The following is a 26039-nucleotide window of genomic DNA, read 5'->3' as shown; positions in this document are numbered from 1 at the left end:
GACTTGCTTGATCAACAGTGAGAAAAGACTTGACTTGACTTGGACTTGCTACTCATGACTTGAGACTTGACTTAGACTTGCATGCAATGACTCGACAAGTCATTGCTGTCTTGGTTAATTGGTGAATAATAATAATAAAAACTATTTTCGATCGGATATTTCCTGTTGCATGTGGGCGAACCTGGCAACCTCTCTACTAGGTGCTACCGCTCTGGTGCTAGGTGACGCGCCCGCCATCTACAGTAGAGCGGTCGGGGTTTAGAAGATGGAAGCTGTTACCAGTTCCCAAAATAATAACATTTGGATTTAAAGACTATTCAACTCAACAGAAGAAACGATTCGCCGAGTGCAAGGTGTGCAGCGCAGAAATATCCGACACATCCAGCACCACGTCAAATTTTATCCGCCATTTCCGACTAGGCTACACAAGAAAAGTAAGAAATGTCTCTAGCTAATTTCACATTATTTTTTAATCTAACGTTAGCAGTCAAACGTGACAAGAGCCTACTATTTGCATCACATTAAGTTGTATCATGTTGACTTAGTTTCACATTGATCCCGCCTATCAAATAGGCTAACAGACCATTTGACTGAAATACGGTATCTGAAAATCACTCAGAGTACGCAAACCTCCTCCAAGCGAACACATCACCTCCTCTTGCATCCATCCATGACTTTTTGAGTTATCTTGCAAACAAACAAACATATACAGACAATCCAACAAACCCCGATAAAAACATAACCTCATTGGTGGAGATAAAAACTTCAAAACGGTCTTTGTCCCGACGCACATAATTGTTGACATTCTCGATAATGTCGAGGGGAAGCTGAGACAAATCATGCATGACTGCAAGTAGGCCTAGGCTATTTCTTTGCGTTGGATGAGAGTAGGCTACAGATGTGATGGATGTTACATCACATCTGTACTCTCATCATGGACGTTAGGAAATGTCTATACATTCTTAAAAATGGAGTGGGAGCATACAGTAAATGCATTGAATATGAGGCTATGCTGCACTAACTGGTTGAATGATGATTTATGTGAGCCCTTTGCACTAAAATTAATAATTTTCACTCATGTGGCTGTGAAATACTTGTATTTGTCGTTAGGGAATGTATAGGCCTATTAAAAATGCATGTGAGCATGTCACAAATGAAATGTATATACAGTATGTAATATACATTTAATTCTTATTCAGAATTATTTTGTAGCTTCTCTCATGTCTGATGTGCGAAAGTGTGCAGCCACATTTGGCCCTCTGATGGTGATGATAAAAAATTGTGGCCCTCTTAGTCATGGAAGTTGCCCATCCCTGGTCTACCACATCAATGTAGCTGTTAGTTTGTTAGCGCTAGCTGCTTTTATTTTTGTTAAATCATAAAGTATAACAGCCAAACAACATGCACAAACCCTATTACTGTTAATGTATGTACGTATATGAGAGATGTATGACATAAATGAGAAATGGGCCACTTTCAAGAGTAAATCGTAGTATATAACATAGAAGTGTCTGCATTTCATTTCCGTATGGTATTTATTAATGGAATATTATGCAATGAAAACATGAGCTGCTGTTCCCATGATAAACTACCGTGTTGAGTACTCTGTCTGGTAATTTGGTACACCAGGCCCTGTAGTCGTTCCTAGTAATTCTGATCCTGCTGGTCCTAGTGAGCATTTATAATTATTCTTTAGCCTTATATCCCCTTCTTCTATTTGTTAGCCCTTTTGTGCAAAGGAGGGCTACATAAAACTTAGGCTGCCGTCTCTTCAAGTTTTAAGACGGTTGTCTTCCAGCTTATCATACGACTTGACTTGTGACTTGCTTGACCTAAGCTATGACTTGACTTGACTTGACTCGACCTAAGCTACAGTATGACTTGACTTGACTTGACTCGACCCTCACAAAAACGACTTGGGACTTGCTTGAGACTTGAAGGTTAAGACTTGAGACTTACTTGAGACTTGCATATGTGTGACTTACTCCCATCTCTGGTACTGGGTGGTGTACACGATAGATGCAGCGCAAAGGGCTGACACTGCGTTGTAGAACAAGTTTGGCCCAGCGCCTGCCCTCAGACTTCGAGGAGAAGTTGCTGTCTTTTCAGCGATATGTTGTTAAACTGAGGAAGGCTCACTCATACCCCCTGGATCAGATAGGGAATGCTGACCAAACACCAGTGTTTTTTGACATGCCAACATCTGTCACTGTTGCCAAGAAAGGGGACAAATCAGTTATTGTGCGATCAACTGGAAATGAAATAAAAAACGAATCACTGTAATGTTGACGTGTCTCGCTGATGGGACCAAACTTCCTCCATATGTGATTTTGAAACGTAAGACTATGCCAAAGGAGACGATGCCAGCTGGCATTATCGTACATGCTCAGGAAAGGGCTGGATGGACACTGGCCTGGTAGTGGACTGGCTCGTGGTGCGCTTCACAAGAGAAATATGCTCGTTTTGGATGCATTCCGCGGACACTTGACGGAGCCCGTCAAGACTCAGTTGCGAAAAATGAATGGCGATCTAGTGATCATACCGGGGGGGATGACAAGCCAGCTACAGGTATTGGATGTAGTCGTGAACAAGCCATTCAAAGACAATCTGCGCAAGAGGTACACTGAGTGTCAGACGATCACGCCTACAGGAAAACTTCAGAAGCCAGCTGTGCATCTGCTCTGCACTTGAATCCTCCAAGCATGGGATGCCATAAGCCAGAAGAGCATCATTCATGGATTTAAGAAATGCTGCATATCAAATGCCCTTGATGGGAGCGGGGATGACATTCTGTGGGAGGGGCTCGTGGAGCATCATGATAGTGGTGACAGTGAGAGTGAGCATAGCGAGGCAGGGGATCTCTGTGAGGAATAGGCCAAGTTTAATGTGCAGCATAAAGGCCCTTTGCACTGCTGTTCTAAGTCAGGTTTGCGTCATGACTTTAATGTCAGATGTGTTTGATTAAAAGCAAATGGTTATTTTCTATCTTCACAGTACCACAGTTACATACAGCCTACATAATATAATGCATTTTTGTGGAAAGGTTGTTCATTTTTTCCCCTCATTCATTCATTTCTAAACTCATTCATTGACAGAGTGCACTTCATTTTGTGAAACATTTATCCAAATATTTAATGGTGTTCAAATTTTTTTTCTAATGAATTATCACTAGAATCAAATAAAATTATTTTCTGTTGAAAACCATATTTATTTTCAAAAACAAATTCCCCTTAAAAAAATAAGTCTGGAAAATGGGGGGTCATCTTATATTCAGGGTCGTCTTATATTCGGGTATACGGTAATATCAGTCTGCTGCTGCCATAGCCTATGCTACCACAACAGGGGTGAGGGCCCCCTTCTCTCTTTGCTATCTACACCACCACTTCGGAACAGATTAGCCGTTCGCATGGCTTCTCATACCACTGCTATGCTGATGACACACAGAGCTATCTGTCCTTACCAGCTGATGACAAGATCCATTGACAAACATGTATTTCCTGGTTGGTGGACGCTTGTCTGAAGTTTGAAATCATTGGAGTTCAATCACTAACGTTGATGACAATAGGCTTGCAACTTAAATGTAATCACTCTCAGGAATGCCCTCTGTTCGCTGGTTGGACGGAGGTGCTATTGTCGGAGTAAACAAGGGCGGATCAATGTAGGGTAAAAAATTTGAGCGGAAGTAAGTAGACAGGCGAAGTCAGGCTAGATGACCCCTAGGTCTCGACATGGATCTCGGATTGCCCTAAGACATATCTACATGGATGAAGGCACATCACCTCCAGCTAAACCTCTCAAAAACAAAACTGCTGGTCCTCCCAGCTAAACCAACCATACATCATAACATCAACATCAAAATAGACTCTCTTTGTCTGTTGCACCTACCATTGCCTACCTGCAATGAATTTTGGAGTCTACACAGCCAACTAACCTTCTCCGATCATGTTGCCCAGTCATGCCGTTTCGCACTCTACAACATACAGAAAATCAGGACTTACTTGAATGAAGATGCTACCCAACTCCTGGTACAGACAATGGTCATCTCATGACTCGACTACTGTAATGCCCTCCTGACAGGCCTCCAGGCCAGCACAGTGAAATCCCTTCAGATGATCCAGAATGCCCAAAAGGGCACGTCACTCCACTGCTAATTCACCGCATCAAATTCAAGTCTCTAACACTTGCCTACAAAGTAATATCCAACTCTGCTCCCAACCTCTTGAATGCCCCCAAACAGGCATATGCTACCACCCGACCACTGCACTCCTTAGACAAACCATGAGTATTCTGCCACCTGCATGCTCAGGCCGATCCAAACTTTTTTCATCTGTTGTTCTTCATTGGTGGAACAGACTACCAGTTCCTACTAGAGTAGGGACATCCCTCTACATTTTCAAAAAACTTCAACTAGTCTTACTGATCCTTGATTTACCACCTATGCTATAACTATAACTGACACTTACTTGACAGTTGTTTAAAAACAGCACTCACTGAAGCACTTTTACACTGAATTATTATTCAATCGACACAAACAGCTACATCTATAGTCTGTCATTAAACTAACCCTTTAAAAGAAAACTAAAGAGGTTGTTGTACCTTAACCTAATGCAATTAACGAAGGTTAACAACTGAACGACAATGCAGTCGGGAGCGCAGTTGAATTAAGTTAACTGATGACAACATTAAAAGGAATCAAACTTGCGATCATGAAATAATACAATGCATAATGTCAACAAGCAGGAAGATACTGAAGAGCAATAGTTCTACTCAAACTAGGCTTACTTGTGCATGCAGACTATGGAAGATTGATCAAATCTATCAAGTAGGGAATTAAGTTTAAGCGGATGGCGTGAAAGTGAAAGTAAGCCGTTTGAAAGGCCAGTGAAAGTTAATGTTGCTTTTGTTATAGTACAAAAACACAAAACTGGTGGTCTAATTAGCGATTATGTTGTCTTTGAAAGATTCTCTTATAGATGCATGTAACAGCAAATCACATTTAACACTGCTTTTACACTTTTCTGCTTTTACAAGGCGGAAATATTTAGGCGCAAAAGCTTTCATGGGCAGTTTTAGTACATACAGGGACATACATAATTCTCCTCCCATCTTTTTACACGAACCTCCTACTATCACCTGACCCTCCCATAAATCCATATGCATGAGACGGAAAAGCGCAATTTGTCATTCTCAGCTCCCTCGACAGGCAGTCTGCATCTTCACCTCGTTGCGGCCTGTTAGTACATACTGTACCTCGCCATCTTTTTAAGCGCACGTTGCAAATCAAATACGCGAAGTGGGCGCAAAAGCGTTAGTACATCTGCCCCTCAGTATCCCCAGATCAGAATAGTCAAAGTGATTAGCTGAGGATGTACAGTATCTATGATGAGGCTTCTTGCCTGGCGAAGCAGGTCATCTGTTATGTCATCAGTTGTGTTTTGACCACACCATTCAAGTGCAGGTATGTCCATTCTCATGCTGCTTTTGAACCAAGACTTCTTACCAGTGAAATAAGGATAATTAGTTGCATCTCTTTCACTAAGATTGTGGACAAACGGCACAGCATAGTGAAGGTCCCCGTGCAAACAAGAACTCCTTCATTCTGGACACTGTAGAGCAATGTTCCTGCTCGAGTCCACACAGGAGGAGGCAGACACGAGGATAATACTCCACAACCTCTACAGTGTCCAGAATGAAGATGTTGACAGAGTTGTATCATTTTCATGTGCCTGTGCTATGGTTCCACACACCTCAGTGATCTGACAGAGCTGTGGGTGAGAACAACGCAGAATGCCTATCTGATATATGAAATGGAGTAGTGGCAGTTCCAATTTCATGTACACAGCCTGCCTTGCCTGTGTCAATGTCCATGACAATATCACGTGTTTGTGTTAAAGGTAGAAGAACTGCTCCTCTGCAAAGGGGCCATTTCCATGCTATATAGGATGCCATTGCCAGGGTTTGGCAGTCAACTGTAGTTATGGGCCAGAAGGACTGTCTGGATAGTGAGAATGATCAAAATAATGATTTAATCTAGTAAAAGTTAACTTCACATGGTATTTTGTTTATTTTAACAACAATAAAGGGAATAGAATCCTACCGATTACAATGGAATGTTCTCTATTTAATTTTTTTTGCATACCTATGATTTCAGATGCATTGTTAACTCTTACATTCTAATTACATGTACAATCAAGGAATCAGATGAAAGCCTATCTTCCACTCTTTTGAAAGGTGTGCTCAGTTTGTTTCTAGCATAAACTACCAGGGAGATATGGCCCAGGATTCATAATTAAATCTTTTAAGCATGATTTGGTGATTCCGGGGAGTTAAAGCAGAATTGAGGTAGCATTGTTTAGACCCTAATTGTACGTTTCCAGCAGCTTGTTGCCCGCGTTGGCCATCCAGGTTGGATCCTCAGACATCATAGATTTCATTTTTGTATGACAACCTTTTACAGCAGCCCATGTCTGATTTCCTAAAAAATGGGTGTTTTGCCCCCTGGGTAATAGGTCTACACTCCAAAAGACTTTGTAATCTTGCCTTGACAGTGAATCACCCAATTTCATAAAAACGGTGGCGTGTGCCTTTCATTTAATTTATCAGCATTAACTCAAATAATGATAGTTAAGTTAGAGTCACAGGTCCCTTAGGGTTTTCCCCTTATTTAGACTGCTAAGGTGGAGGGAATACTTACCCACTCCACAGTAAACCCGAGGCAAATAAATGATAATGGCTTTATAATCTGTGTTGATAGAATAATGTTAGAAAAAAAATCAAAACTCTATTTAGGAGTTTTATTTCGGTGCCTTTTTGCTATAACTTGGTAATGAGAGACCGAGATTTTACCTCATTGTTGGCATCCATGAAGAGTGAGGGCAGAGCATCAGGCTTGAGCGTTAAGCTGGCAGCCACACCGGCCTGTTTCTGCTGCCAGTTGGTGAAGCAGTCAGGAGGGAAGTGGGCGGAGCACATTGTGCTTGAGGAATTCACTGGATGCTTCAGTCTGCCGTCGAGGAGAACCATCCACTGCTGCCGAGTTGATGGATTTTTGGGGAAACTCAGGAGTTGTTCAGTTCTGTTGCAGCCTTGGATGATGCAGATTTGAGACATTTTTGAATCCTGTAAGGCAAAGCAAGCGCCTCTCAATCCCTGCAGTAACTCAGGACAGGTTTTTATACCCACAGACCGGGGACAGCATTGACAAACAACTAGAGACAACATTGACAAAATGACTAAAACTAATGCTGCATTCTGGTTTCCTTCAGTACTTTGTTTCACTAAATGAAGAGTGTCTGACCTCTCATGATGGAGAAACATTTTTAACTCTAGTGCCATACATGTACAGAATTTGAGATAACTTTGAAATGATTGGTCCATCACATTGATCAGGGATTCCTAATATGTGACCTTCCACAGCGAAATCAGTCACATTGTTCAAATTTTCTAAATTATAGTTAAGTTTTCAAGAAGGGGCATAATCAACCTTCAAAACGATACCTATATCTAATTAATTGAACGTCATATTACTGAAATATAAACATTCAAAATACTGTACTTTGTAATCTTGCCTTGACTCCTCTTTCACACTCTTAAAGTAACACTTCACCATTTTTTCATATTAAACTATAGCCCTTTTTCCATTAAAAAGTTAATTCGCTTAAAAACGATGCGCATCAAAAGTTAGTGCGACAAATGTGATGGAAAATGGCTTATATCGCTCTAACCTCGGTTTTGTCGTGATAAGTTAATTCGCTCGCCAGAGGTGGTTTAAGGAGAGTTAAATCGATATAAATGTGATGGAAAAGGTTTGTAGCGAAATAAGTTACTGTGACGCCTGCTTAGAATGTTCACAAAGTCGGCGCTAAAATCTGAGTTCTGTCTCGCGCATACAAAGACGTTTACCTTACAATGGTGTACCACTTGCTACCTTTGATTAATTCGCTAGAAGTGTTCTATTCGCTACAAGTGTTGATGGAAAACCATCTAGGGCAGTAGAAATATGCGCATTAACAGGGCTCTGATGACATCATTTTAAATCGCTAGAATTGTTCTTTTGAATGGAAAACCGTCTTGGCGCTTCTTATATCGCTAAAACATAATTCGCTTTAACTGTGCATTCACACCGAAACCGTCAAAAGAGTCAAAATCGCTGGTGAAGCTCGTAGCCCGACGCTCAACTCAGTTCAGCGGTGAAAGCTTCAAAGCCAAGACGTGAAACATTCGAACCAACCACAAGCAGCAATCCTGCGAGTTTGACATTCTAATTGGTTGACGCCGAACCGTGTCACAGCTAATTACCATAAAGTTAACTGAGGCTCAACTTTATTTTGACGCCTGTGAAGCTCATGAAGCCACGCTCACGCTCGGAACGCTTTTGACGCCGGTAACGCCGACTCTTCATAGAAAATGAATGATTTCCGGCGCTCTTGCCGCTTTTGACGGTCTTGGTGTGAACGCACAGTAAGAGTTAATGCGCTTGAAAATCTGATGGAAAAAGGACTTATGTTATTCCCTTAATTAAGACGAGTTGATACATACCTCTCACGTTTCAATGCGTGCCCTCACTGGCTCTGGCGTGCGGCGCAACTTTGATAGCACTTAGCACACTGTTATATTATGCATCCCTATAAAGTTCCCTTGGCCTTTGGAATTAAATTAGCCCCACATCATCACATACGCCCATAACTAGAGATTGGCATGGTGCTTTTTCCAGTAGTCCTATTAGCCTGTTTGATTTGGATTGAGCTCAATGAGCATCAAACAGGTTAATAGGCCTACTGGAAAAAGTACCATATCAATCTCTAGCTATGGTGAAGGGTATGTGATGATGTGGGGCTATCTTAATTCCAACAGCCAAGGGAACTTTATCAGGATGCATAATATCCTGGATCCATGAAATAGCTGGCCTTAAAAAATAAAAATCTGCCTGCCCCTATAGGGTTACATTTGGGGTCAAATACTTCCTTCCCCTAGCATTTAGGAAGAAAATGTATTTATTTATGATACATTCTTCAATCACAAAGAAAATTGGTATACTTAGTGGTTTTATTTTTACTCATGTTTTGAATTAAAACATTAAAGAGACCCTATGCAACTTTCTGCAGGAGACGATCGCTCCTTGTTTACATCTGGAAGTCTGAGACGCAAGGAACAAGAAGAACCACGCTTGCAATTTATATATTTAAATATAGCCTATATATGTATAAATATACACGCTAAAGCTGTCGGGGAAGCTCTGCAGAGAAAATGCAAGCATAAAACGAGCGAAAACGAAAAACGAAACCGAAACCAGAGATGAAATCGCCAATCCTGCATAGTTCCTCTTTAAGATCAATTGTCAAATGATGATTTTATATTCCTATTTTAGGCAACTTTAGCATGGTATCAGATACATGTTCTCCCCACTGTATGTGACAAGATTAGGCACTGACACAGAGCTGCTCACAATTAATTCCAACCTTTGCAATTAGCCAATTGCATTAGTTCAAATGGAGATTTCATTCAATCTAAAATTGATCAATTGTACAGCCATACATCCTTATTGCAATTTTGGATGAGTTTGCCTGATAAACAAATGATGATGGAGCACCCGTAATTGCAGTTACAACATCAAATCACAGAGATCAATGCTTGTTGTACTAGAAATCTGTTGGGAGACGGTCGGAGGCAGCATGAAATTTAGCATTGCAACTCTCTATGCAGGAAAAACCCTGCACACAAAGCATGACTTCAGTGGCATTGTAGGCGGAAGGTAATACTTGAAAAGCAAGGCTTACCTCTAGCAGCTGCCACGTTGGAGGCCGAGCAAGGTATGTTGTGGATAATGCGGTCTGCTCTGAACCTGACAGAGACAGTGTCAGAGTCGCGGGTAGACCTTTCCGTTTACTGCCGTCTTTATGTGGTGTCTTCTTTGGGGTGGACTGTGAGATTGCAGTCAATTCTGGGTCCTTGACATCAGAAGGATCACAGCCACTCACCTAAAACGTAAAAAAAAAGAAAGCTCGACTTATTGAATCAATCTATTATTTCCCCACCCCACAGTTCACTATACTTACTACAACCACCAGACAGACATGGGTTTTCATTACATATTGGTGCAACTCCCAACTGCAATCAGTCAATCAATTCTATTTGTATAAGCCTACATACTGTATGACGAATTATATTCCTTCCTCCACTCCCCTCTCACTTGTAACAGGCCCTCTGCCCCTCCTCTGCATGCACATTTAACAAAACATTGTAGAGCAATTTAGAAGTTGATTTCAAAACTGAATTCATAATTCATCTTGTCTGAGAACATCTTAAAAAAAATTATACATGTACGAATTAATAATGCTTTACAAAACCTACGGACAGTAATTCAGAAGAAAGAATGTCCATTTTAAGCAGGCTCCTAAATATGCCTCTCCTGCCCGCAACGGGTCATATTATGTAGGAGAGGGTAAACATCTTAAATTGTCGTTTGTCTCTGAAAGTCATAACGGTTAATTATTGTGCTTGTGCTGGTTTCCTGTAAGGAAAGTATGAGCTTTCGTGCTTGGGTGCATTTTGTGCAGGTAGCCTAAATAGAGGGGACTTCACCGCCTCACCGGTCTAATTAATATTTTCTGCATATTGACTGCATTCAGAAGAAGACAATATTGTCAATATGAGACATGAGATGTTAATAAAAGATTCCATTCATATTCCCACTTACATCCACTTACATGTCATGTAGCATATTCTGACTAATAATGACTATCAAAAGTTCTAAACATTCCTTCTGTGATGATTCCAAAGTGTGCATTCAGATGCCTAAATAAGAGAATGTATTGTCGATATGCATAGCCACCTGTCAGTCTCACCCATCCAATTAGAGGGCTTTCCTTCGTTTACGTTCACCATCTAAAAAGGCTTGCAAGTCGCACTCCGCTGAGAGCTCAACGCCTATGCATTTTGGAAAGGTTGCTGATGTCTGTGTTGTTTATGGCAGCTGAGCCATCTGCATTTCAATTGTGGGCTGAGAAATACAGCCATTAGGTCTGTCTGTTGGTTGAGAAGAGCTCTCTCTCTCCTTCAAAGTCATATGCCTATGATACATTTTAAATGTTTATGCGAAATTGTCAGTTGTGATGAAATGCATTCATATTCCACTTATGTCATAAACGTAGCATGCCCAGTTACTACTGTCCAATAGTCAATCGTTATGTGATGCACCGATACTAGGTTCATGCAGCTTTGCGCAACAATATGTTTAGTTTAACTAAGGAATTTGTCAGCTACTGTATGATGAAATTCATTCAAGAAGTTTGACTTTCCAGATCATGAAGCCTATGATGAGGCTTTGCAGTTATCCAACATGTGCAACCTCACAATTGTCTAAATTGTGTTTCATGTGTCCGGTTGAAAATGTTTCTATGATTGATGTTTGTGGTGCATCTAATCTAGGCCTATCTTATGATCAATCAAATTGGCTTTGCCTACCCTTTTTTCCTGTGCCAACCCATTCGAACATTTTTGAATAGTGCTTATAGTTTGGAGAAAGGTGTCTTTTTTGGTGTTTAAGCAATCAAGATACTGTAAGGTTGTGCCGATGGACAATATCATCGTTTGAGACATCACAATGGTAAGCAACCATCGTGAATGTGTAATTCAAGTCACTTTTATTTATATAGAACATTCAAATACAGCAGGAGTTGACCCAAAGCGCTTTACAAGGCAAATAGACTGGGCAGGACAGTTGATAAAGGGTCCCAGGGTTACACCTGTCTGACTAAAACAATGCATAAAATAAGTAGAAAGGAAAACAATGCTACAAGAATGGAATTACAAAGAAGCACAACATCAAACAAATAGACCGTGAGCCAGGGCCTCAAATTATGGAAACCGTTACCGAAAAGGTGGCAAAGGCTACCATACCTTTTCTGAAAGCCTGGAATCTCAGCTTTTCAATGATGTATGATGGCCATCTGACAAGAGTAGCTGTTTTGAGTTATGACACATAATGTAAACTAAGGTTAAAGAAATAATGTGTATAAATCAAGCAGAACACTGGAATATTTTATTTTGTTATGTTTGGTATCATTTTAAAGGGGAGACTCTGAGCTTTCATTTAAATCCTTTTGTGAACATTTTGGATAAGTACAGCCAACCCTGGAGCTCTTCAAACCTTTAATCACACACATTTCCCTACCATTTTTTGTCTTTTAATCCTGTGGCACCTGGGAGCATCAGAGAAACAAAATCCAAACACTGAAATACTGGCATGACCCTAAGGATTCAGGAAATGTATCATTTATATTATCTGATTTAGAGGGGGTGATTTACAGTCTTGTATCAGAGATGGCGTTTTTTCAAAGACATAAACAGTAGTGTACTATTACCCTTGGCTAATTTGTTGATAAGTCGAGTTGAAAGTCTGAGGTAAATATATTTTAGATAATAATTATTGATACAGATAATTTTGAAAAAGTTGTTATTCAGCATTCTCAGCATTTTTAGATAGTTAAAAAGGTCCTTAATACATATCCACTAAATATCATTTATATCAGGTCCCCACTTTCTTTGAATTTAGCCTACATAAAAAAAATGGATGCCTTGTTCTCAGGCAAGAAAATACACGTATACACAGGCTGCGATACTGTAAGTGCATTTGCAGGCCATGGTAAAGTGTCAGCCCTAAAACATTTTCAGAAGAATGAAAACTTCTGTGAGACCTTTCAGAAGGTTGGGGCAGACTGGGCAATGTCACCTGAGTTGTATGCAGCCTTAAAGGAGTTCACATGTCAAATGTACAGCTCCAAGTCCAGAATCACCAACATCAATGAAATGAAGTATGCACTTTTTTTGTGCAAAGAAAGGCGTAGAATCCTGGCAGTTAACTCCATGCTCGGATTCTCTCAGGAAGCACGGTCTCAGAGCTAACTATCAAGGTGCTATCTGGAGAAGATGCCTCGAGAACAACCCTGAAGTTCCTTCCCCAGTTGAGCATGGGTGGTCTAGACTGGACCAAGATGGTGACTTACAGCTCTCCATAGACTGGTTCAATGTCTCCATTGGTCCACAAGCAGTACTTGAGTTTCTGTCCTGCTCATGCAAGAGGGACTGTGTCACTCCTCATGTCAGTGTGTTGCACTGTATAACAACTTTTTCAAAATGATCTGTATCAATAATTATTATTTCAAATATATTTACCTCAGACTTTCAACTCGACATATCAACAAATTAACCTTAAGGGTAATAGTACACTACTGTTTATGTCTTTGAAAAAACGCCATGTCTGATATAAGACGGAAAATCATCCCCTCCAAATCAGATAATATGGGTAAATGTTACATTTTCTGAATCCATATGCCAGTATTTCAGTGTTTGAATTTTGTTTCTCTGATGCTCTGATGCAGGATTAAAAGACAAAAGATGGCAGGGAAATGGCAGGAAAATGTGTGTGATTAAAGGTTTGAAGAGCTCCAGGGTTGGCTGTACTTATCCAAAATGTTCACAAAAGGATTTAAATGAAAGCTCAGAGTCTCCCCTTCAAAATGATACCAAACATAACAAAATAAAATATTTCAGTGTTCTGCTTGATTTATACGCATTATTTCTTCAACCTTAGTTTACATTATGCATCATAACTCAAAACAGCTACTTTTGTCAGATGGCCATCATACATCATTGAAAAGCTGAGATCCCAGGCTTTCAGAAAAGGTATGGTAGCCTTTGCCACTTTTTCGGTAACGACCAACCCCTCTGGCTCACGGACTAAAAGATTAGATCAATAAATAAGTTAAAAAATTAAATATAATTATGATACAAATCAAATAGATTTTTAAACCTGTGATAACGTTTGGTATAGTAAAGGAATCGTGTTTGTGCGTGTTCTCAGGTTCGCGTCCCACATGAAGTATCTTCCTTATCAACTTGATAATGGCATTTTTAGTTATACTCTTCAATGAAAGACATTCCCACAGTTGATAAAGGGTCAAGCACATTCAGTGACAGTAAACAGGCTATGCCAGTGGGCTACATTAAATCTAATGCAAGCCAAATAGCCCATATGAAAAAGAAATAGAAAAAAAGTATACTGCCAGCAATGTGTTTTATATACAAAACTTGTATGATTTACTCTTGAAAGTGGCCCCTTTCTCGTTTTCCTATATAGCCCTTACAGTTTACAAAGTTTTATATGTTTCAGGTTACACAGATGTAGGATCTTATAATGGTCTTACATGGGACAAGCTTCCAACTCATATGGAAAAGAAATAGACAAATCATACACAATTTTACCATGTTTTATCTGAATCCTTATAGATTTTTATATGACAGTGAAATAAAAAGATCCTTAGTAAATCTGTGTATGACATTGTATGAGGAAAACGAGAAAGGGGCCACTTTCAAGAGTAAATCAGTTTGTAGATCAGTTTTGCACATAAAACACATTGCTGGCAGTATAAGTTTTTTCTATTTCTTTTTCATATGGGAGGCCTGCCTAGGGCAGTGGTTCCCCACCTGGGTTCCGCGGACCCCATTAGAGGCCACCAGAGATTGCAGAGGGTCCGCAGAATGTTGCCTGGGCTGAGATTGCGAGGTTACCAAATTTCTACTTGTGCAGCAGCACATTAAATGTATAAAATTCCAAAAACACACCCAATCAGATAATCAAAACTCTGTATAATCCAAATCAAAATATATTTTTGTTCCACGTTTAAATTCATGTAGCTATTTATTACCTCTGATTTCTGAATTTGCATAAGCAACCTTCAGGTCCGGCTAGGCTAAGCATTGGTAATTCATCCCCGGACCCCGATTGTTGAATAAAACCATGTCTTGGGTGTATGTAGGAGTTTGGGTAGGAGGCCCTTGTCTTAGACACAGGCAAGGGGGTCTTCAAGGAAAAAAGGTTGGGAAACACTGGCCGTAGGGCATATGGCTACTAATGATTAAAATGATTCATGTTCTGATGATTGTTCACAAATGTAAAATCAACTGTGTGCTACACAGATTAAATACTGAATGACACATTGAAAGCCATTGCATTTCAGGTAATTTTATTTTCACAAACACATTGCATAACTGGAGGGCATTTCAAGTATGTGGTTTAGTGACAAACCCAGGTAAAGCCAGTGACAGACATTGACAAGATTTGGGAAAGATTCTTGAAAGATTGTAGTCTTTCGCTTGAATGAGTAGTCTAATGCCCTTCATTCAAACGTTACTCAAAAGACTACAATCTTTCAAAAATCTTTCCCAAATCTTGTCAAAGTCTGTCAGTCTAAGGTAGGCTTTAGTTAACTCAGAGTAAGTGGTAAACATCCTAATAGAAGAGCTGTATGGCTTCATTCACCATTGCCATAGGGCTCTTGTTGTAGCCTAAGAGGTTTACCACTCAGCCCTACTCTAGTTAACTTACCAGATTTATCATTAAGCTAGCCTGGTTGGATTTTTACTATCGGATTCTGAAGCAGGACTTTTCCACCTGGTGATATGTAGGCTACGTATTGATATAGCCTAGGCTACTGTACACTTTCATTATTCTCCAAATTATGTAGGCCACTATCTAATTTTTTACTCTCGATGTTCAATTTGATGACTTTCATACGGTGGCCCTGAAGTGCAAAACACAACACAAATAAGACAACACAACACAAATAAGACAACACAACACAAAGAGAGAAATCACGGCCCCAAAGTGCACAACACAACACAAAAAGAGACAACACAACACAAAGAAGAGAAAAAACGGCCTCGAAGTGCACAACACAACGGCAAATCACACAACACAACACAAAAAGAGACAACACAACACAAAAAGAGAAAACACAACGGCAAATCACACAACACAACACAAAAAGAGACAACACAACACAAAAAGAGACAACACAACACAAAAAGAGAAAACACAACGGCAAATCACACAACACAACACAAAAAGAGAAAACACAACGGCAAATCACACAACACAACACAAAAAGAGACAACACAACACAAAAAGAGACAACACAACACAAAAAGAGAAAACACAACGGCAAATCACACAACACAACACAAAAAGAGAAAACACAACGGCAAATCACACAACACAACACAAAAAGAGACAACACAACACAAATAAGACAACACAACACAATTAGAGAAACCTCGGCCCCGAAGTGCACAACACAACGGCAAATCACACAACACAACACAAAAAGAGACAACACAACACAATTAAGAGACAACACGAAATACCTTCGGGCCACATGAATCGTCGCTGGGACACGTACGTAGGCCTACAGCCCGCAGAAAATAGCATGCTGGGTCTTCACATGTCCATAAGAACCCACAGTAATGGAATATCCACGTTGTGTTTTATTCATAATATGTTTGGTGTATAACTCTGTCACCGTTCTAGATACCGTCATATACCATATATGGTAATTTTTGTGAGATCCCCCTATAGTTACCGTGGTAGCTACCACACATCAGAGCGATGGCTTTGCCCCACATGTCTTTCTGCGACGAGATATTCAAAACCGGAGGAGATTGGGCAAGAGAGCTGTCAATCAGGCTCCCCAGCTTTGAATGACGACAGCACTAGTCAGCCACATGCCTCGTCATTGAAAACCGGATAGCGTTGAAGCCAAGGGGTAGACGATTTCAGTGATATGCGACTTTACTTTATAAACCCTAGTAAAGTCCTCGTAACATTCATTAAAAGATTTAAAGAGACATGCAGGCTGAAATAATTCGAAGATTTAATGGTGCATAGGCTACTGACAATAAAACTCTTACACAAGAACCCCTTTGAGCAGAAGCATAATATTGGTGTCAAATGAAAGCTAACATTCTGGAGATTTTTGGGGAGCCTGGTTGACAGCTCTCTTGCCCAATCTCCTCCGGTTTTGAATATCTCGTCGCAGAAAGACATTTGGGGCAAAGCCATCACTCTGATGAGTGGTAGCTACCATGGTAACTAGGGGGATCTCACAAAAATTACCGTATATGACGGTATCCAAAACGGTGACGGAGTTACAAGCTGTTTTACTTCCTGATTTCTGATGATTTGTTTCGAACTTGTTGCTTTTGTATGAGTTGGATTATACACCAAACATATTATGAATAAAACACAACGTGGATATTCCATTACTGTGGGTTCTTATGGACATGTGAAGACCCAGCATGCTATTTTCTGCGGGCTGTAGGCCTACGTACGTGTCCCAGTGACGATTCATGTGGCCCGAAGGTATTCCGTTGTGTTGTCTCTTAATTGTGTTGTGTTGTCTCTTTTTGTGTTGTGTTGTGTGATTTGCCGTTGTGTTGTGCACTTCGGGGCCGAGGTTTCTCTAATTGTGTTGTGTTGTCTTATTTGTGTTGTGTTGTCTCTTTTTGTGTTGTGTTGTGTGATTTGCCGTTGTGTTTTCTCTTTTTGTGTTGTGTTGTGTGATTTGCCGTTGTGTTTTCTCTTTTTGTGTTGTGTTGTCTCTTTTTGTGTTGTGTTGTGTGATTTGCCGTTGTGTTGTGCACTTCAGGGCCGAGGTTTCTCTAATTGTGTTGTGTTGTCTTATTTGTGTTGTGTTGTCTCTTTTTGTGTTGTGTTGTGTGATTTGCCGTTGTGTTGTCTCTTTTTGTGTTGTGTTGTGTGATTTGCCGTTGTGTTTTCTCTTTTTGTGTTGTGTTCTCTTTTTGTGTTGTGTTGTGTGATTTGCCGTTGTGTTGTGCACTTCGAGGCCGTTTTTTCTCTTTTTTGTGTTGTGTTGTCTCTTTTTGTGTTGTGTTGTGCACTTTGGGGCCGTGATTTCTCTCTTTGTGTTGTGTTGTCTTATTTGTGTTGTGTTGTCTTATTTGTGTTGTGTTTTGCACTTCAGGGCCACCGTACTTTCATATTAGATGGCCCTAAATCAAACAGAACTCCTATAGGCTAGTATTGCCTTAATTTTACGACATTTTATGTTCGTCAATCTACTATTTTGGTCTACTTCTTCTACCTTGTGCACGAGACACGAAGCTGCCGGCCTCAAGTCTTCTTCATTAGCGAAGTTGATGGGACCCTCAACAATAGATCAACACATGCAGGCTACTTCAGACAACTCTCTCAACCATTCAACCCCCATCAATCTCAGCAAAACTCAATTATACACAATAAATGGTGCCAACCTGGGCTCTAAATGAACTTTTTTCATCACCAGCCAACTTGGCTAGTAGATCTTTTTTCTTACTAGCCAATCAGAAATTCAACTAGCCATTTTTTTCTGACCAAAATTAGACATGCCCATAACATTACCACTCACACACCCCGAACCTCCCAACCACCGCCACATTCTTTTTTTTCGTTCTCCACAACCCATTAAATATTGACCTATTAACATATAGAATTATTGAAATGATAATAATGATAAAGTTATTTTGTTGTAGAAAATACATTTGTTAAGAAATACGGTCAATATGATGCTGTTTAATTCATTTATAAATGGTGCACTGTCACTTTAAGACTCTTACTGGCTCCACTGAGTGCCTGCTATGCCTGCACTCTGACAGTTTACCTTTCAGTAGTGTAGCCTATGTAGGCCTAACTACTGTTGTCTTTGCGGGGTTTTTTTACGTTTCTTGTAAAAAGAGAGATATCAGTTATCACAATGACAAGCCAGCTTGTGCTCTATCTCCCTTTCATGCGCATTCAAACACGTTCCCAATTACGTTATAAGTAACGTTATTAGTAGCCTAACATAACGCAAATTAGATTTGTTGCAGAGATTTAAAAGAACAGCCTATCATCTCTATGCAACATGCTGTTCTGATATTGACATTGTAGCCTAAATGTAAACGAATGAAGAAGAGTGTAAAGCATTACTTTATGTTAACCACAACATCGATGCTGGGGAAAAAAAATAGCGAACAGACAATGATAGTGCGTGGCCGGCCGGATTTATGATAAACTAATGCATGCTCGGCGGCCCGCATTGAAGTGCATCGGGGGCCGTAGTTTGGACACCCCTGATGGCAGTCCCGCAGTCCCGCAGCCCACAGGTGCAAAACTGTTGCGGCCCTCGGTGGGGTGCCTTTCTAATCAGGACACAATTTTCTTCCATCACTCACCACCAGCCAAAGTGGCTATTAAGGGTTTTTTCATACCCGCCAAAATACATTTTACCCGCATTTGGCGGGTTGGCGTGTGTTAATCTAGAGCCCTGAAACCTGGACAACTCACAACTTCACTTCAGATCAAAGTAAAATCACTTCATGAAAACTGTCACTGCACGATTTGTCTCACTGCTAAGGAAGTTAGTTTTGTTTCGTGATGCATCCCCCCGTGAACCACAGCCTACCTCCAGTCTATCCATAGGCAGTTGGAACACTCGTGGAATAGCATTCTTCTTTACGTGCATTCTCTTTGGGTTCGTTGGGTCAGAAGCTCTTCTAGGAAAGACGAAGTCGTCCTTATCGAAATGAGCACTGCAGACACGGTAATCCTTCAGCCTCAGCGTCTCTATTGGCGTCTCAATGTCCATATTCAAAACACTAAGCCATTGGTTCACCAGAGACCGATCGTACCGCAATGGCAGCTTATGAAACGATTCTGGGTTGTAACTTTTCATTTTGGTTTCGCAGCCAGGAACGGAACAAACACGAACCATCCTATCTTCCTAGAAGCTGTGCTTTACTGGCTTCACTCACTCTCTTCTCTGAGCCAACTAGTCCCTTCCGGTGTTGTGTGCCTTCTGGTTTCCACATACTGGTTTCGGAGCTGTTTCCGAGGCTGCCCAGCGGTCATCAACAGCAACCGACGGCTACCGAAGTCCACAGATTCGGTATATTCATAATCATTTTACTGGCCTTTGCATGTCACACCCCAATAAAAACTGTGTTGACCTGAACGGGAAAATTGTTTTTAAAAGTAGTCAAGCTGCATGAATTTGTGTCATGCTGGATTCGAACCCTCCTCAGCAAAACTAATTGCGCCCAAGTCCGACTCGCTCTGGACTGTGCTATCGCTACTCAAAACATCTATTGGATATGACTTTGTGTTCAGTAGATCATTAAGCACCGTTTATCCCAACCTTTCAAAACAACTGGTTACCTTCATTCAGACTTTAAAACATAACTGTATCATGCACTCTACATTCTGCTACACTTCTGCATATCCACGTGCAAGGATTTGTCATAAATTCTAACGGGCAGCGCACGGATTCTGGGTCTAACTAGTTACCCTGGCCTCGCTTTCTAACAGATGGGCTGCAGGAAGCATATGTGTTCCAAAATTCAAATGAGAATGCATTCTGCAATATGCAATTCTAAAAGACATTACATTATGCAATTGCTAATTCATTATGCAATTTAATATTACAATTTGCAATACTTTCTTTCAAAATGCATTTTAATATACAAAGTGACAATGCAATCATCAAATGAATTTGATTTATTTTGGTTAAACATTTTAATAAACATGGATTGAATTGCATTCCATTTTGCCATGGTACTTTAGTGTCAAAATTCAAATGGCAATTCATTTTAGTCCGTGTATGCTTCAATTGAGAATCCAAAATCAAAAAATCAAAAAATGACTTGTTATTTCATTAGTTGTTTATGAATGTGATACGAAGAAGCAAATAACGCTTTGTTTTTCAGACTTTCGATTTCGTGGTCGGATCAAAAGTAGAACATTTAAAAAAATGACTTGGGGCCAAAATTGATTTTGATATTTTTTTTTTTCCGATTGCTGTGACCCCGGAAATTATTTATTGACTTCCATTGCCAGCTGCTGTTTCTGTCAGACCAGTCCGAATATAACTTTACCATAGGCTATAGACAATTTAATCTAAAGACTATGGTTAGCCTAGACTAGGCTATAGGCTATTTAAACGTCCCCTCAGCTGACAATCTAGTTTTTTTCTAATTTGAATTGTTTGCTCTGCTTGTGAATGAAGTTGTGGTCCACTTTTTGCTAAAATAGCCTATAGCCTATATTTCACATGTCTTTCGTCCGAGTGGTTGTAGTGTAGTGATGGCATATAAAATGCGGCCTGAAAACCGTGAACACTCCTGCAGCTCTTGCATGTGTGGCAAAGTGGATGGTTTGCTATACATTGACACATGTCGACTACGCCATCTGAGGCCCTTCCCCTCAGAATATAAATTCTTAGAAACTGGATTAAGGTATCACAATTTACCAGGCAACACAGGTTCGGGGTCACGGAAAACCAGAGAGGCGTGTGTCCAAAAATAAACTCTTTATTACAATTAAGAACATAGGGAGTGAGTTCTCTCCAGTGTGGGTTCGCTCAAGTCAGTATTCATACTCTCCAATGTGGGTTCGCTAACAGCAGTAGTAGTAGGCCTACTCTCCAGAGTGAGTTCGCTAAAGTCAGTAGAGGTGACTATTCAGGGAATGAAACACTCGTGAATAAGCACTCCAATTGCACTCAGATGTCACGGCAAGCAGTGTTAAATTGGCACAATCACTCCACGCATAATCATGACACGCAGTGTACACAAGGGAAGGAATAGCCTCCGCAACCGGACTGAATTCGTAGTCACTCGGGTAAGCAAACAGCAACACACCTGCCGTCACTTCAATTAATCAACTTCGTCGCGGCTAAACACAGCCGACTCACAAACGGAATGAAACAACACAAACACAAAACAGAACAAGACAAACAAAACAGCAGCGTTCGTTCGGAACTGGAACCAAATTGCCTTGATGTTGCCGCTCAGATGTTACGCCCGAGATCTGCTACACAAAGAAGGTACAATTAAACCCACGCAAGTTTACATATTAATTTAAAAACGGTTAACGTGACCTACCCCTCAGATGTGGTCAGCCATAAGGCCCATGCTCAGCGACTAGCTGCACTCCTAAAACCCCAATGTTTGAGTTAGCCCACTGAATGATACAAACGTAGCCAACTACAAACACAATACCGCAATCACCTACCGAGAAGTCGGCGGACACACAGAACCGGCCAGAGGAGAAGCCAATACGGGGAACGGTGAAGGCTGGAGTCAGGCAACCAAGGTAGCTACGACGCTAGCCTTCAACATAACAGCTAAAACCTTATAGCCGCTCCCACGTACTGATTGGCTCACCTCCAATTGCCCAGAGCCACTCAGAAGGGCACTGCCGAGCTGTCTAAAGGGGCGTGGACCTAGTCCTGCTACACATGTGAGCAACGCGAGCATGCCCAAAGAAACCAGTAGGTGGGGAAAAGCAGACATACAACCATAACACCGGCAAACATAACACCAGGGCAATGCTACAGCGGACCTAAACTGCCACCTCGTGGCGATAAGTTGTAATACAGTTCAATGTGCGTGAATTAAGTGGCCACGTCTAGGGTAGGCCTACCCACTGTAGCCTACTGCCATGCAATAGCATGGCCTGATAGCCTACTACAGACTAATCATTAGGCTACTTCTGTAATCATGGCGCAACGATTTGGGCGAATGCAATGTTCAAGAAAACAGGCACGAGAAGGGAGATGATTTTCTGACGATTCAACAATGAAACTGAGTTGCGCAAGTCGCCCAGTTTCTCGTTTGCCAGACAATATTTTCTGTTGCTAAAATTGACAAAAGTCGCTAAAGCTAGCCACAAATAAGTCACTAAATTGGCAACACTGAGCACTGACAGATCAAGAAAGTGTCTTTGAATTGACTTCCAGGTCACAGCAATCTGAAAAAAATAAATATCAAAATCAGTTAGCCCCGAGTCCGTTTTTTAAATGTTCTACTTTTGATCTGACCACGAAATCAAAAGGCTGAAAAACAAAGCGTTATTTGCTTCTTCGTATCACATTCATAAACAAATAATGAAATAAGTCATTTTTTTATTTTTTTATTTTGGATTCTCAATTGAATATCAAATGAACGAAGCATACACGGACCCATTTTGCATTTCAATTTTCAATATTCAGTTTCATCATTTAATTGTCAATTACTTTTGCAATTTAATGTTCAAAATTCAATGTGGAATTGAATATTTTTTTTTTTTTTTTAAATGTTTTAATTGTTTTTGAAAATGTTTTTCAAAAAATATTGAAAACATTTTGAATATTTTTTGGCAAAAAGTTTTGCCCGGTTTGCAGAAATAGCGCCCCCGTTATTGCATAGCACTTTGTCACGCTCTTTGTGTCTCAAAATTCAAATGGCAATGGCAAACGCAATTCCAAAACACATTGCAATCTGTCAGTCTCCCATCACCCATGGCGGGAACTACGTCACGTCCGTGTTTATCTCGCATTGGTCAGTCTTCTCTTTAAGGCGGGTCTTGGGCAGGGTAAAGTTGTACTTTTTTGGATGGGAATCATGATTATTTCTGTTACATAGCAGGAGTAGGTGTGGCACACCAAGTGAATGCAAATGTACGTATGCACCCACATGTGAGAGCTTCCTTGTCTCGGCACGCAACGTCATTAAGAAAGCGCTTTGCCACTAACTATAACTATATACAGTTAAGCCCAAAAGTATTAGCCCCCCTTATGAATTCAGACATAATAATCCTTTGTTTATACATGAAAATGATCATTTCCAAGAATGTGCCTAGTTTATATGATTACAGAAGCGCAAAGACAGTATGCCCACAAAGTTTGATGATCATTGTTTACTCATGCTCTGATTTGTGACAAGAAAAGCAAGAATTGACATGTTCAAAATGATTAGCCCCCAGACCATTAATAGTCAATAGTGTAGCCTTTCTTTGCTTCAACTGACAACAACTTCTTTGAATAGTCTTTTACTAGGTTGGCACATATCTCTTAAGCACTCTTTAGCTCCAGCTCGTCCAAACTGCATGGTTTTCTTGTATGGACTCTTGCTTTAAGCACGTGCCACAGATTCTCAATGGGGTTGAGGTCTGGTCTCTGTGTAGGCTATTCCAGCACCTTGATTTTGGTATCCTTTAGGGCGTTTTAGACCACTTTTCACTATGCTTTGGGTTATTATCATGCTGAGGGACCTGGGGGGTATTCCATCAACCTCGCTAAACAAGGCGGCGCTCAACAGAAATAGCCTGGCTTGAACTAGTGTAGACTTCCACTTGAAGCTAAAGCCGTTCCATTAACTCAAGTTAGCTGCATCTTGCCCTTGTTTATTCAAACAAGGCTAAAATCAGCTTCATGTCTGCTCGTGCACGAGGTAGAAAAGTAGACCAAAAACATAGATTGACGAAAAGAGGATACATGTCGTAAAATTAAGGCAAACTAGAAGATTTCAGTTCGATTTTCAAGCGCCATCTACAGGATTTTCATCGGAAGTAATCAAATTGAACACGAGAGAAAAAAATAGATACAGTAGGCTAGTTGCCTAAAAAGGAGAATAACGAAATCGTAGGCCTACTGTAAATCGCTAAACAGTAATTATGATGGTTTGAATTGGGACTTTGATTGTCTTCCCTCTGAACAAAACGAGTGAATAAGTAGGCTATTTAAACTCAAAACAACTTTGGCAGCTATTCAACATTGATAACGTTTGTAGATTAAAAGGGTTCACTCTAAAATACTTTTTCGGTGGTCATAAAATAAATTAGTATTGTCCTGGGAGTATTGGAAGAAAACCTATTGTCTCCCATAAGCATATAATTAGTTCTGCCAAAGTGTTTGTGAAATATAATTATCTGAAATGCAATTTGGCTTTCAATGTCATTTCATAGGCCTAATTTAATTTGTGTAATACAGTTGGTTTGATATCCGAAACTATAGGCCTAATCAATAGACTATATGAAGCGGTTTTAATTATTATAGCCTTTACAGAATAAGCTGCCTCATCGTATAGCCCACTGACAGCCTGCCTACTGTCACTGAACAAGCTACTGTACATGACCCTTTATCAATAGTGATGCCTTTCATTAAAGAGTAGGCCTATAACTAAACATGGCAATATTAATGTGTTAACATAGCCAATATAAATTCATCGCATGGGAACCGAACCCGAGAACACGCAAAACATGCTTCAGTTAATATCCTGTCACGCTGCGCATGACACCACGACAGACTTCCTCTGTGCAGAGACGCAAGATTCCTTGGACCACACACAGATCAAGTTCAAACAATGTAAGTTGCATAATTTTCAGAAATTCTTTGAAACTAGCGAATAGGTAGCCTTAATCAATGATTGCAACACTGTCGGGAAAAAAGTTTCTCCTTCTACTTTTTAAGTTGTAGGCTAGGCCTACAGGTGACGAAAGCACAGGTTGATGGAACCAACTTTTGGGACTCGTTTTCCGACAGGTGGGTTTTTTTGCAACACAGATAAATTTAGCTCGGCAGTTAGCCTGCCACCGACCAGGTTAGTTCAGAAGCATATGTTACCCCAGCAACTCAGCTGAGATTCCTGTTAGCGGGAGTAATGGAACTGAACTCTCTCTAAAATTAGCGAGGCTTATCAAAGTTAGCCGCGATTTACGGTTAGCTGCGTTGATGGAATACCCCCCTGGTGGTGACCTAAGCCTAGACTAAGAGCAGGCGTCTTGATGTTATCCCTCAAAAGGTCAACATAATCTTTCTTTTTCATGATCCCATGCACCTGAACAAGGCTCCCTGTGCCTGAGACAGCAACACAGCCCCATAACATGATGCTCCTACCACCATGCTTCACTGTGGGAACTGTATTTTTATGGTTGTAGGCTTGCCCTTTTTTCGCCAAACATAGGCAACATCCATGTGCCCAAACAGCTCCAGTTTAATGTCATCAGACCAAAGGACAGTTTTCCAAAACTCATTTTTAGCTTTTAAATGTGCATGGGCAAAGTTCAGTCTGACTTTGAAGTGCCCCTTTTGGAGTAATGGGTTTTTTCTCAGCCGATGACCTTGGAGGCCTCCACAATAAAAATCCCTCGCTACTGTCTTCCTCAAGACTTTAACCCCAGAGGTCTCAAGGTCAGCAACTATCATTTTGGCGGATGTGCAGGGTTCCTTGCTAACATCCCTGATGATTTTTCTCTCTAGATTGAGATATTTAGCATTTTCATCCACCCTTAGGTTTGTTATGCACAAACTTGGAACTCTTTGTACTTTGTAATGATGCCTTGCATGGCTGTTCTACAGAATGTGAAGCATCTAGAGATTACAGTATAGCCTTTCTCCATATGATAGGCC

The 26039-nt window shown here is 40.6% G+C and overlaps 1 protein-coding gene and 1 long non-coding RNA gene across 4 annotated transcripts in view; both read right to left on the bottom strand.

Moving 5' to 3' along the window:
- Positions 1-26039, bottom strand: part of LOC134059298 (zinc finger and SCAN domain-containing protein 21-like) — a 105832-nt gene that overhangs the window by 53673 nt on the left and 26120 nt on the right. For 2 of the 3 annotated variants that reach the window (XM_062515674.1, XM_062515675.1), the window contains exons 1-3: positions 19278-19609; positions 9777-9977; positions 6847-7119 (exon numbers count right to left, since the gene is read on the bottom strand). In XM_062515674.1, the coding sequence (XP_062371658.1) occupies positions 6847-7119; positions 9777-9977; positions 19278-19586 (783 nt within the window). In that variant the 5' untranslated portion in view covers positions 19587-19609. Of the gene's footprint in view, positions 1-6846; positions 7120-9776; positions 9978-19277; positions 19610-26039 lie in introns of those variants that run through there. The other variant, XM_062515676.1, reaches the window with a different exon arrangement.
- On the bottom strand, positions 21165-22002 carry LOC134100060 (uncharacterized). The gene is made up of 3 exons (XR_009941198.1): positions 21884-22002; positions 21754-21804; positions 21165-21682 (listed from the first exon to the last, which is right to left on the bottom strand). It is a non-coding gene; the product is annotated as an uncharacterized LOC134100060 (long non-coding RNA).

Source organism: Sardina pilchardus, chromosome 2 (assembly GCF_963854185.1).
Source record: "Sardina pilchardus chromosome 2, fSarPil1.1, whole genome shotgun sequence".
NCBI classification, from domain to species: Eukaryota; Metazoa; Chordata; class Actinopteri; order Clupeiformes; family Clupeidae; genus Sardina; species Sardina pilchardus.
Note: the sequence above shows the minus strand (reverse complement) of the source record. Positions and strands in the feature narration are given on the sequence as shown.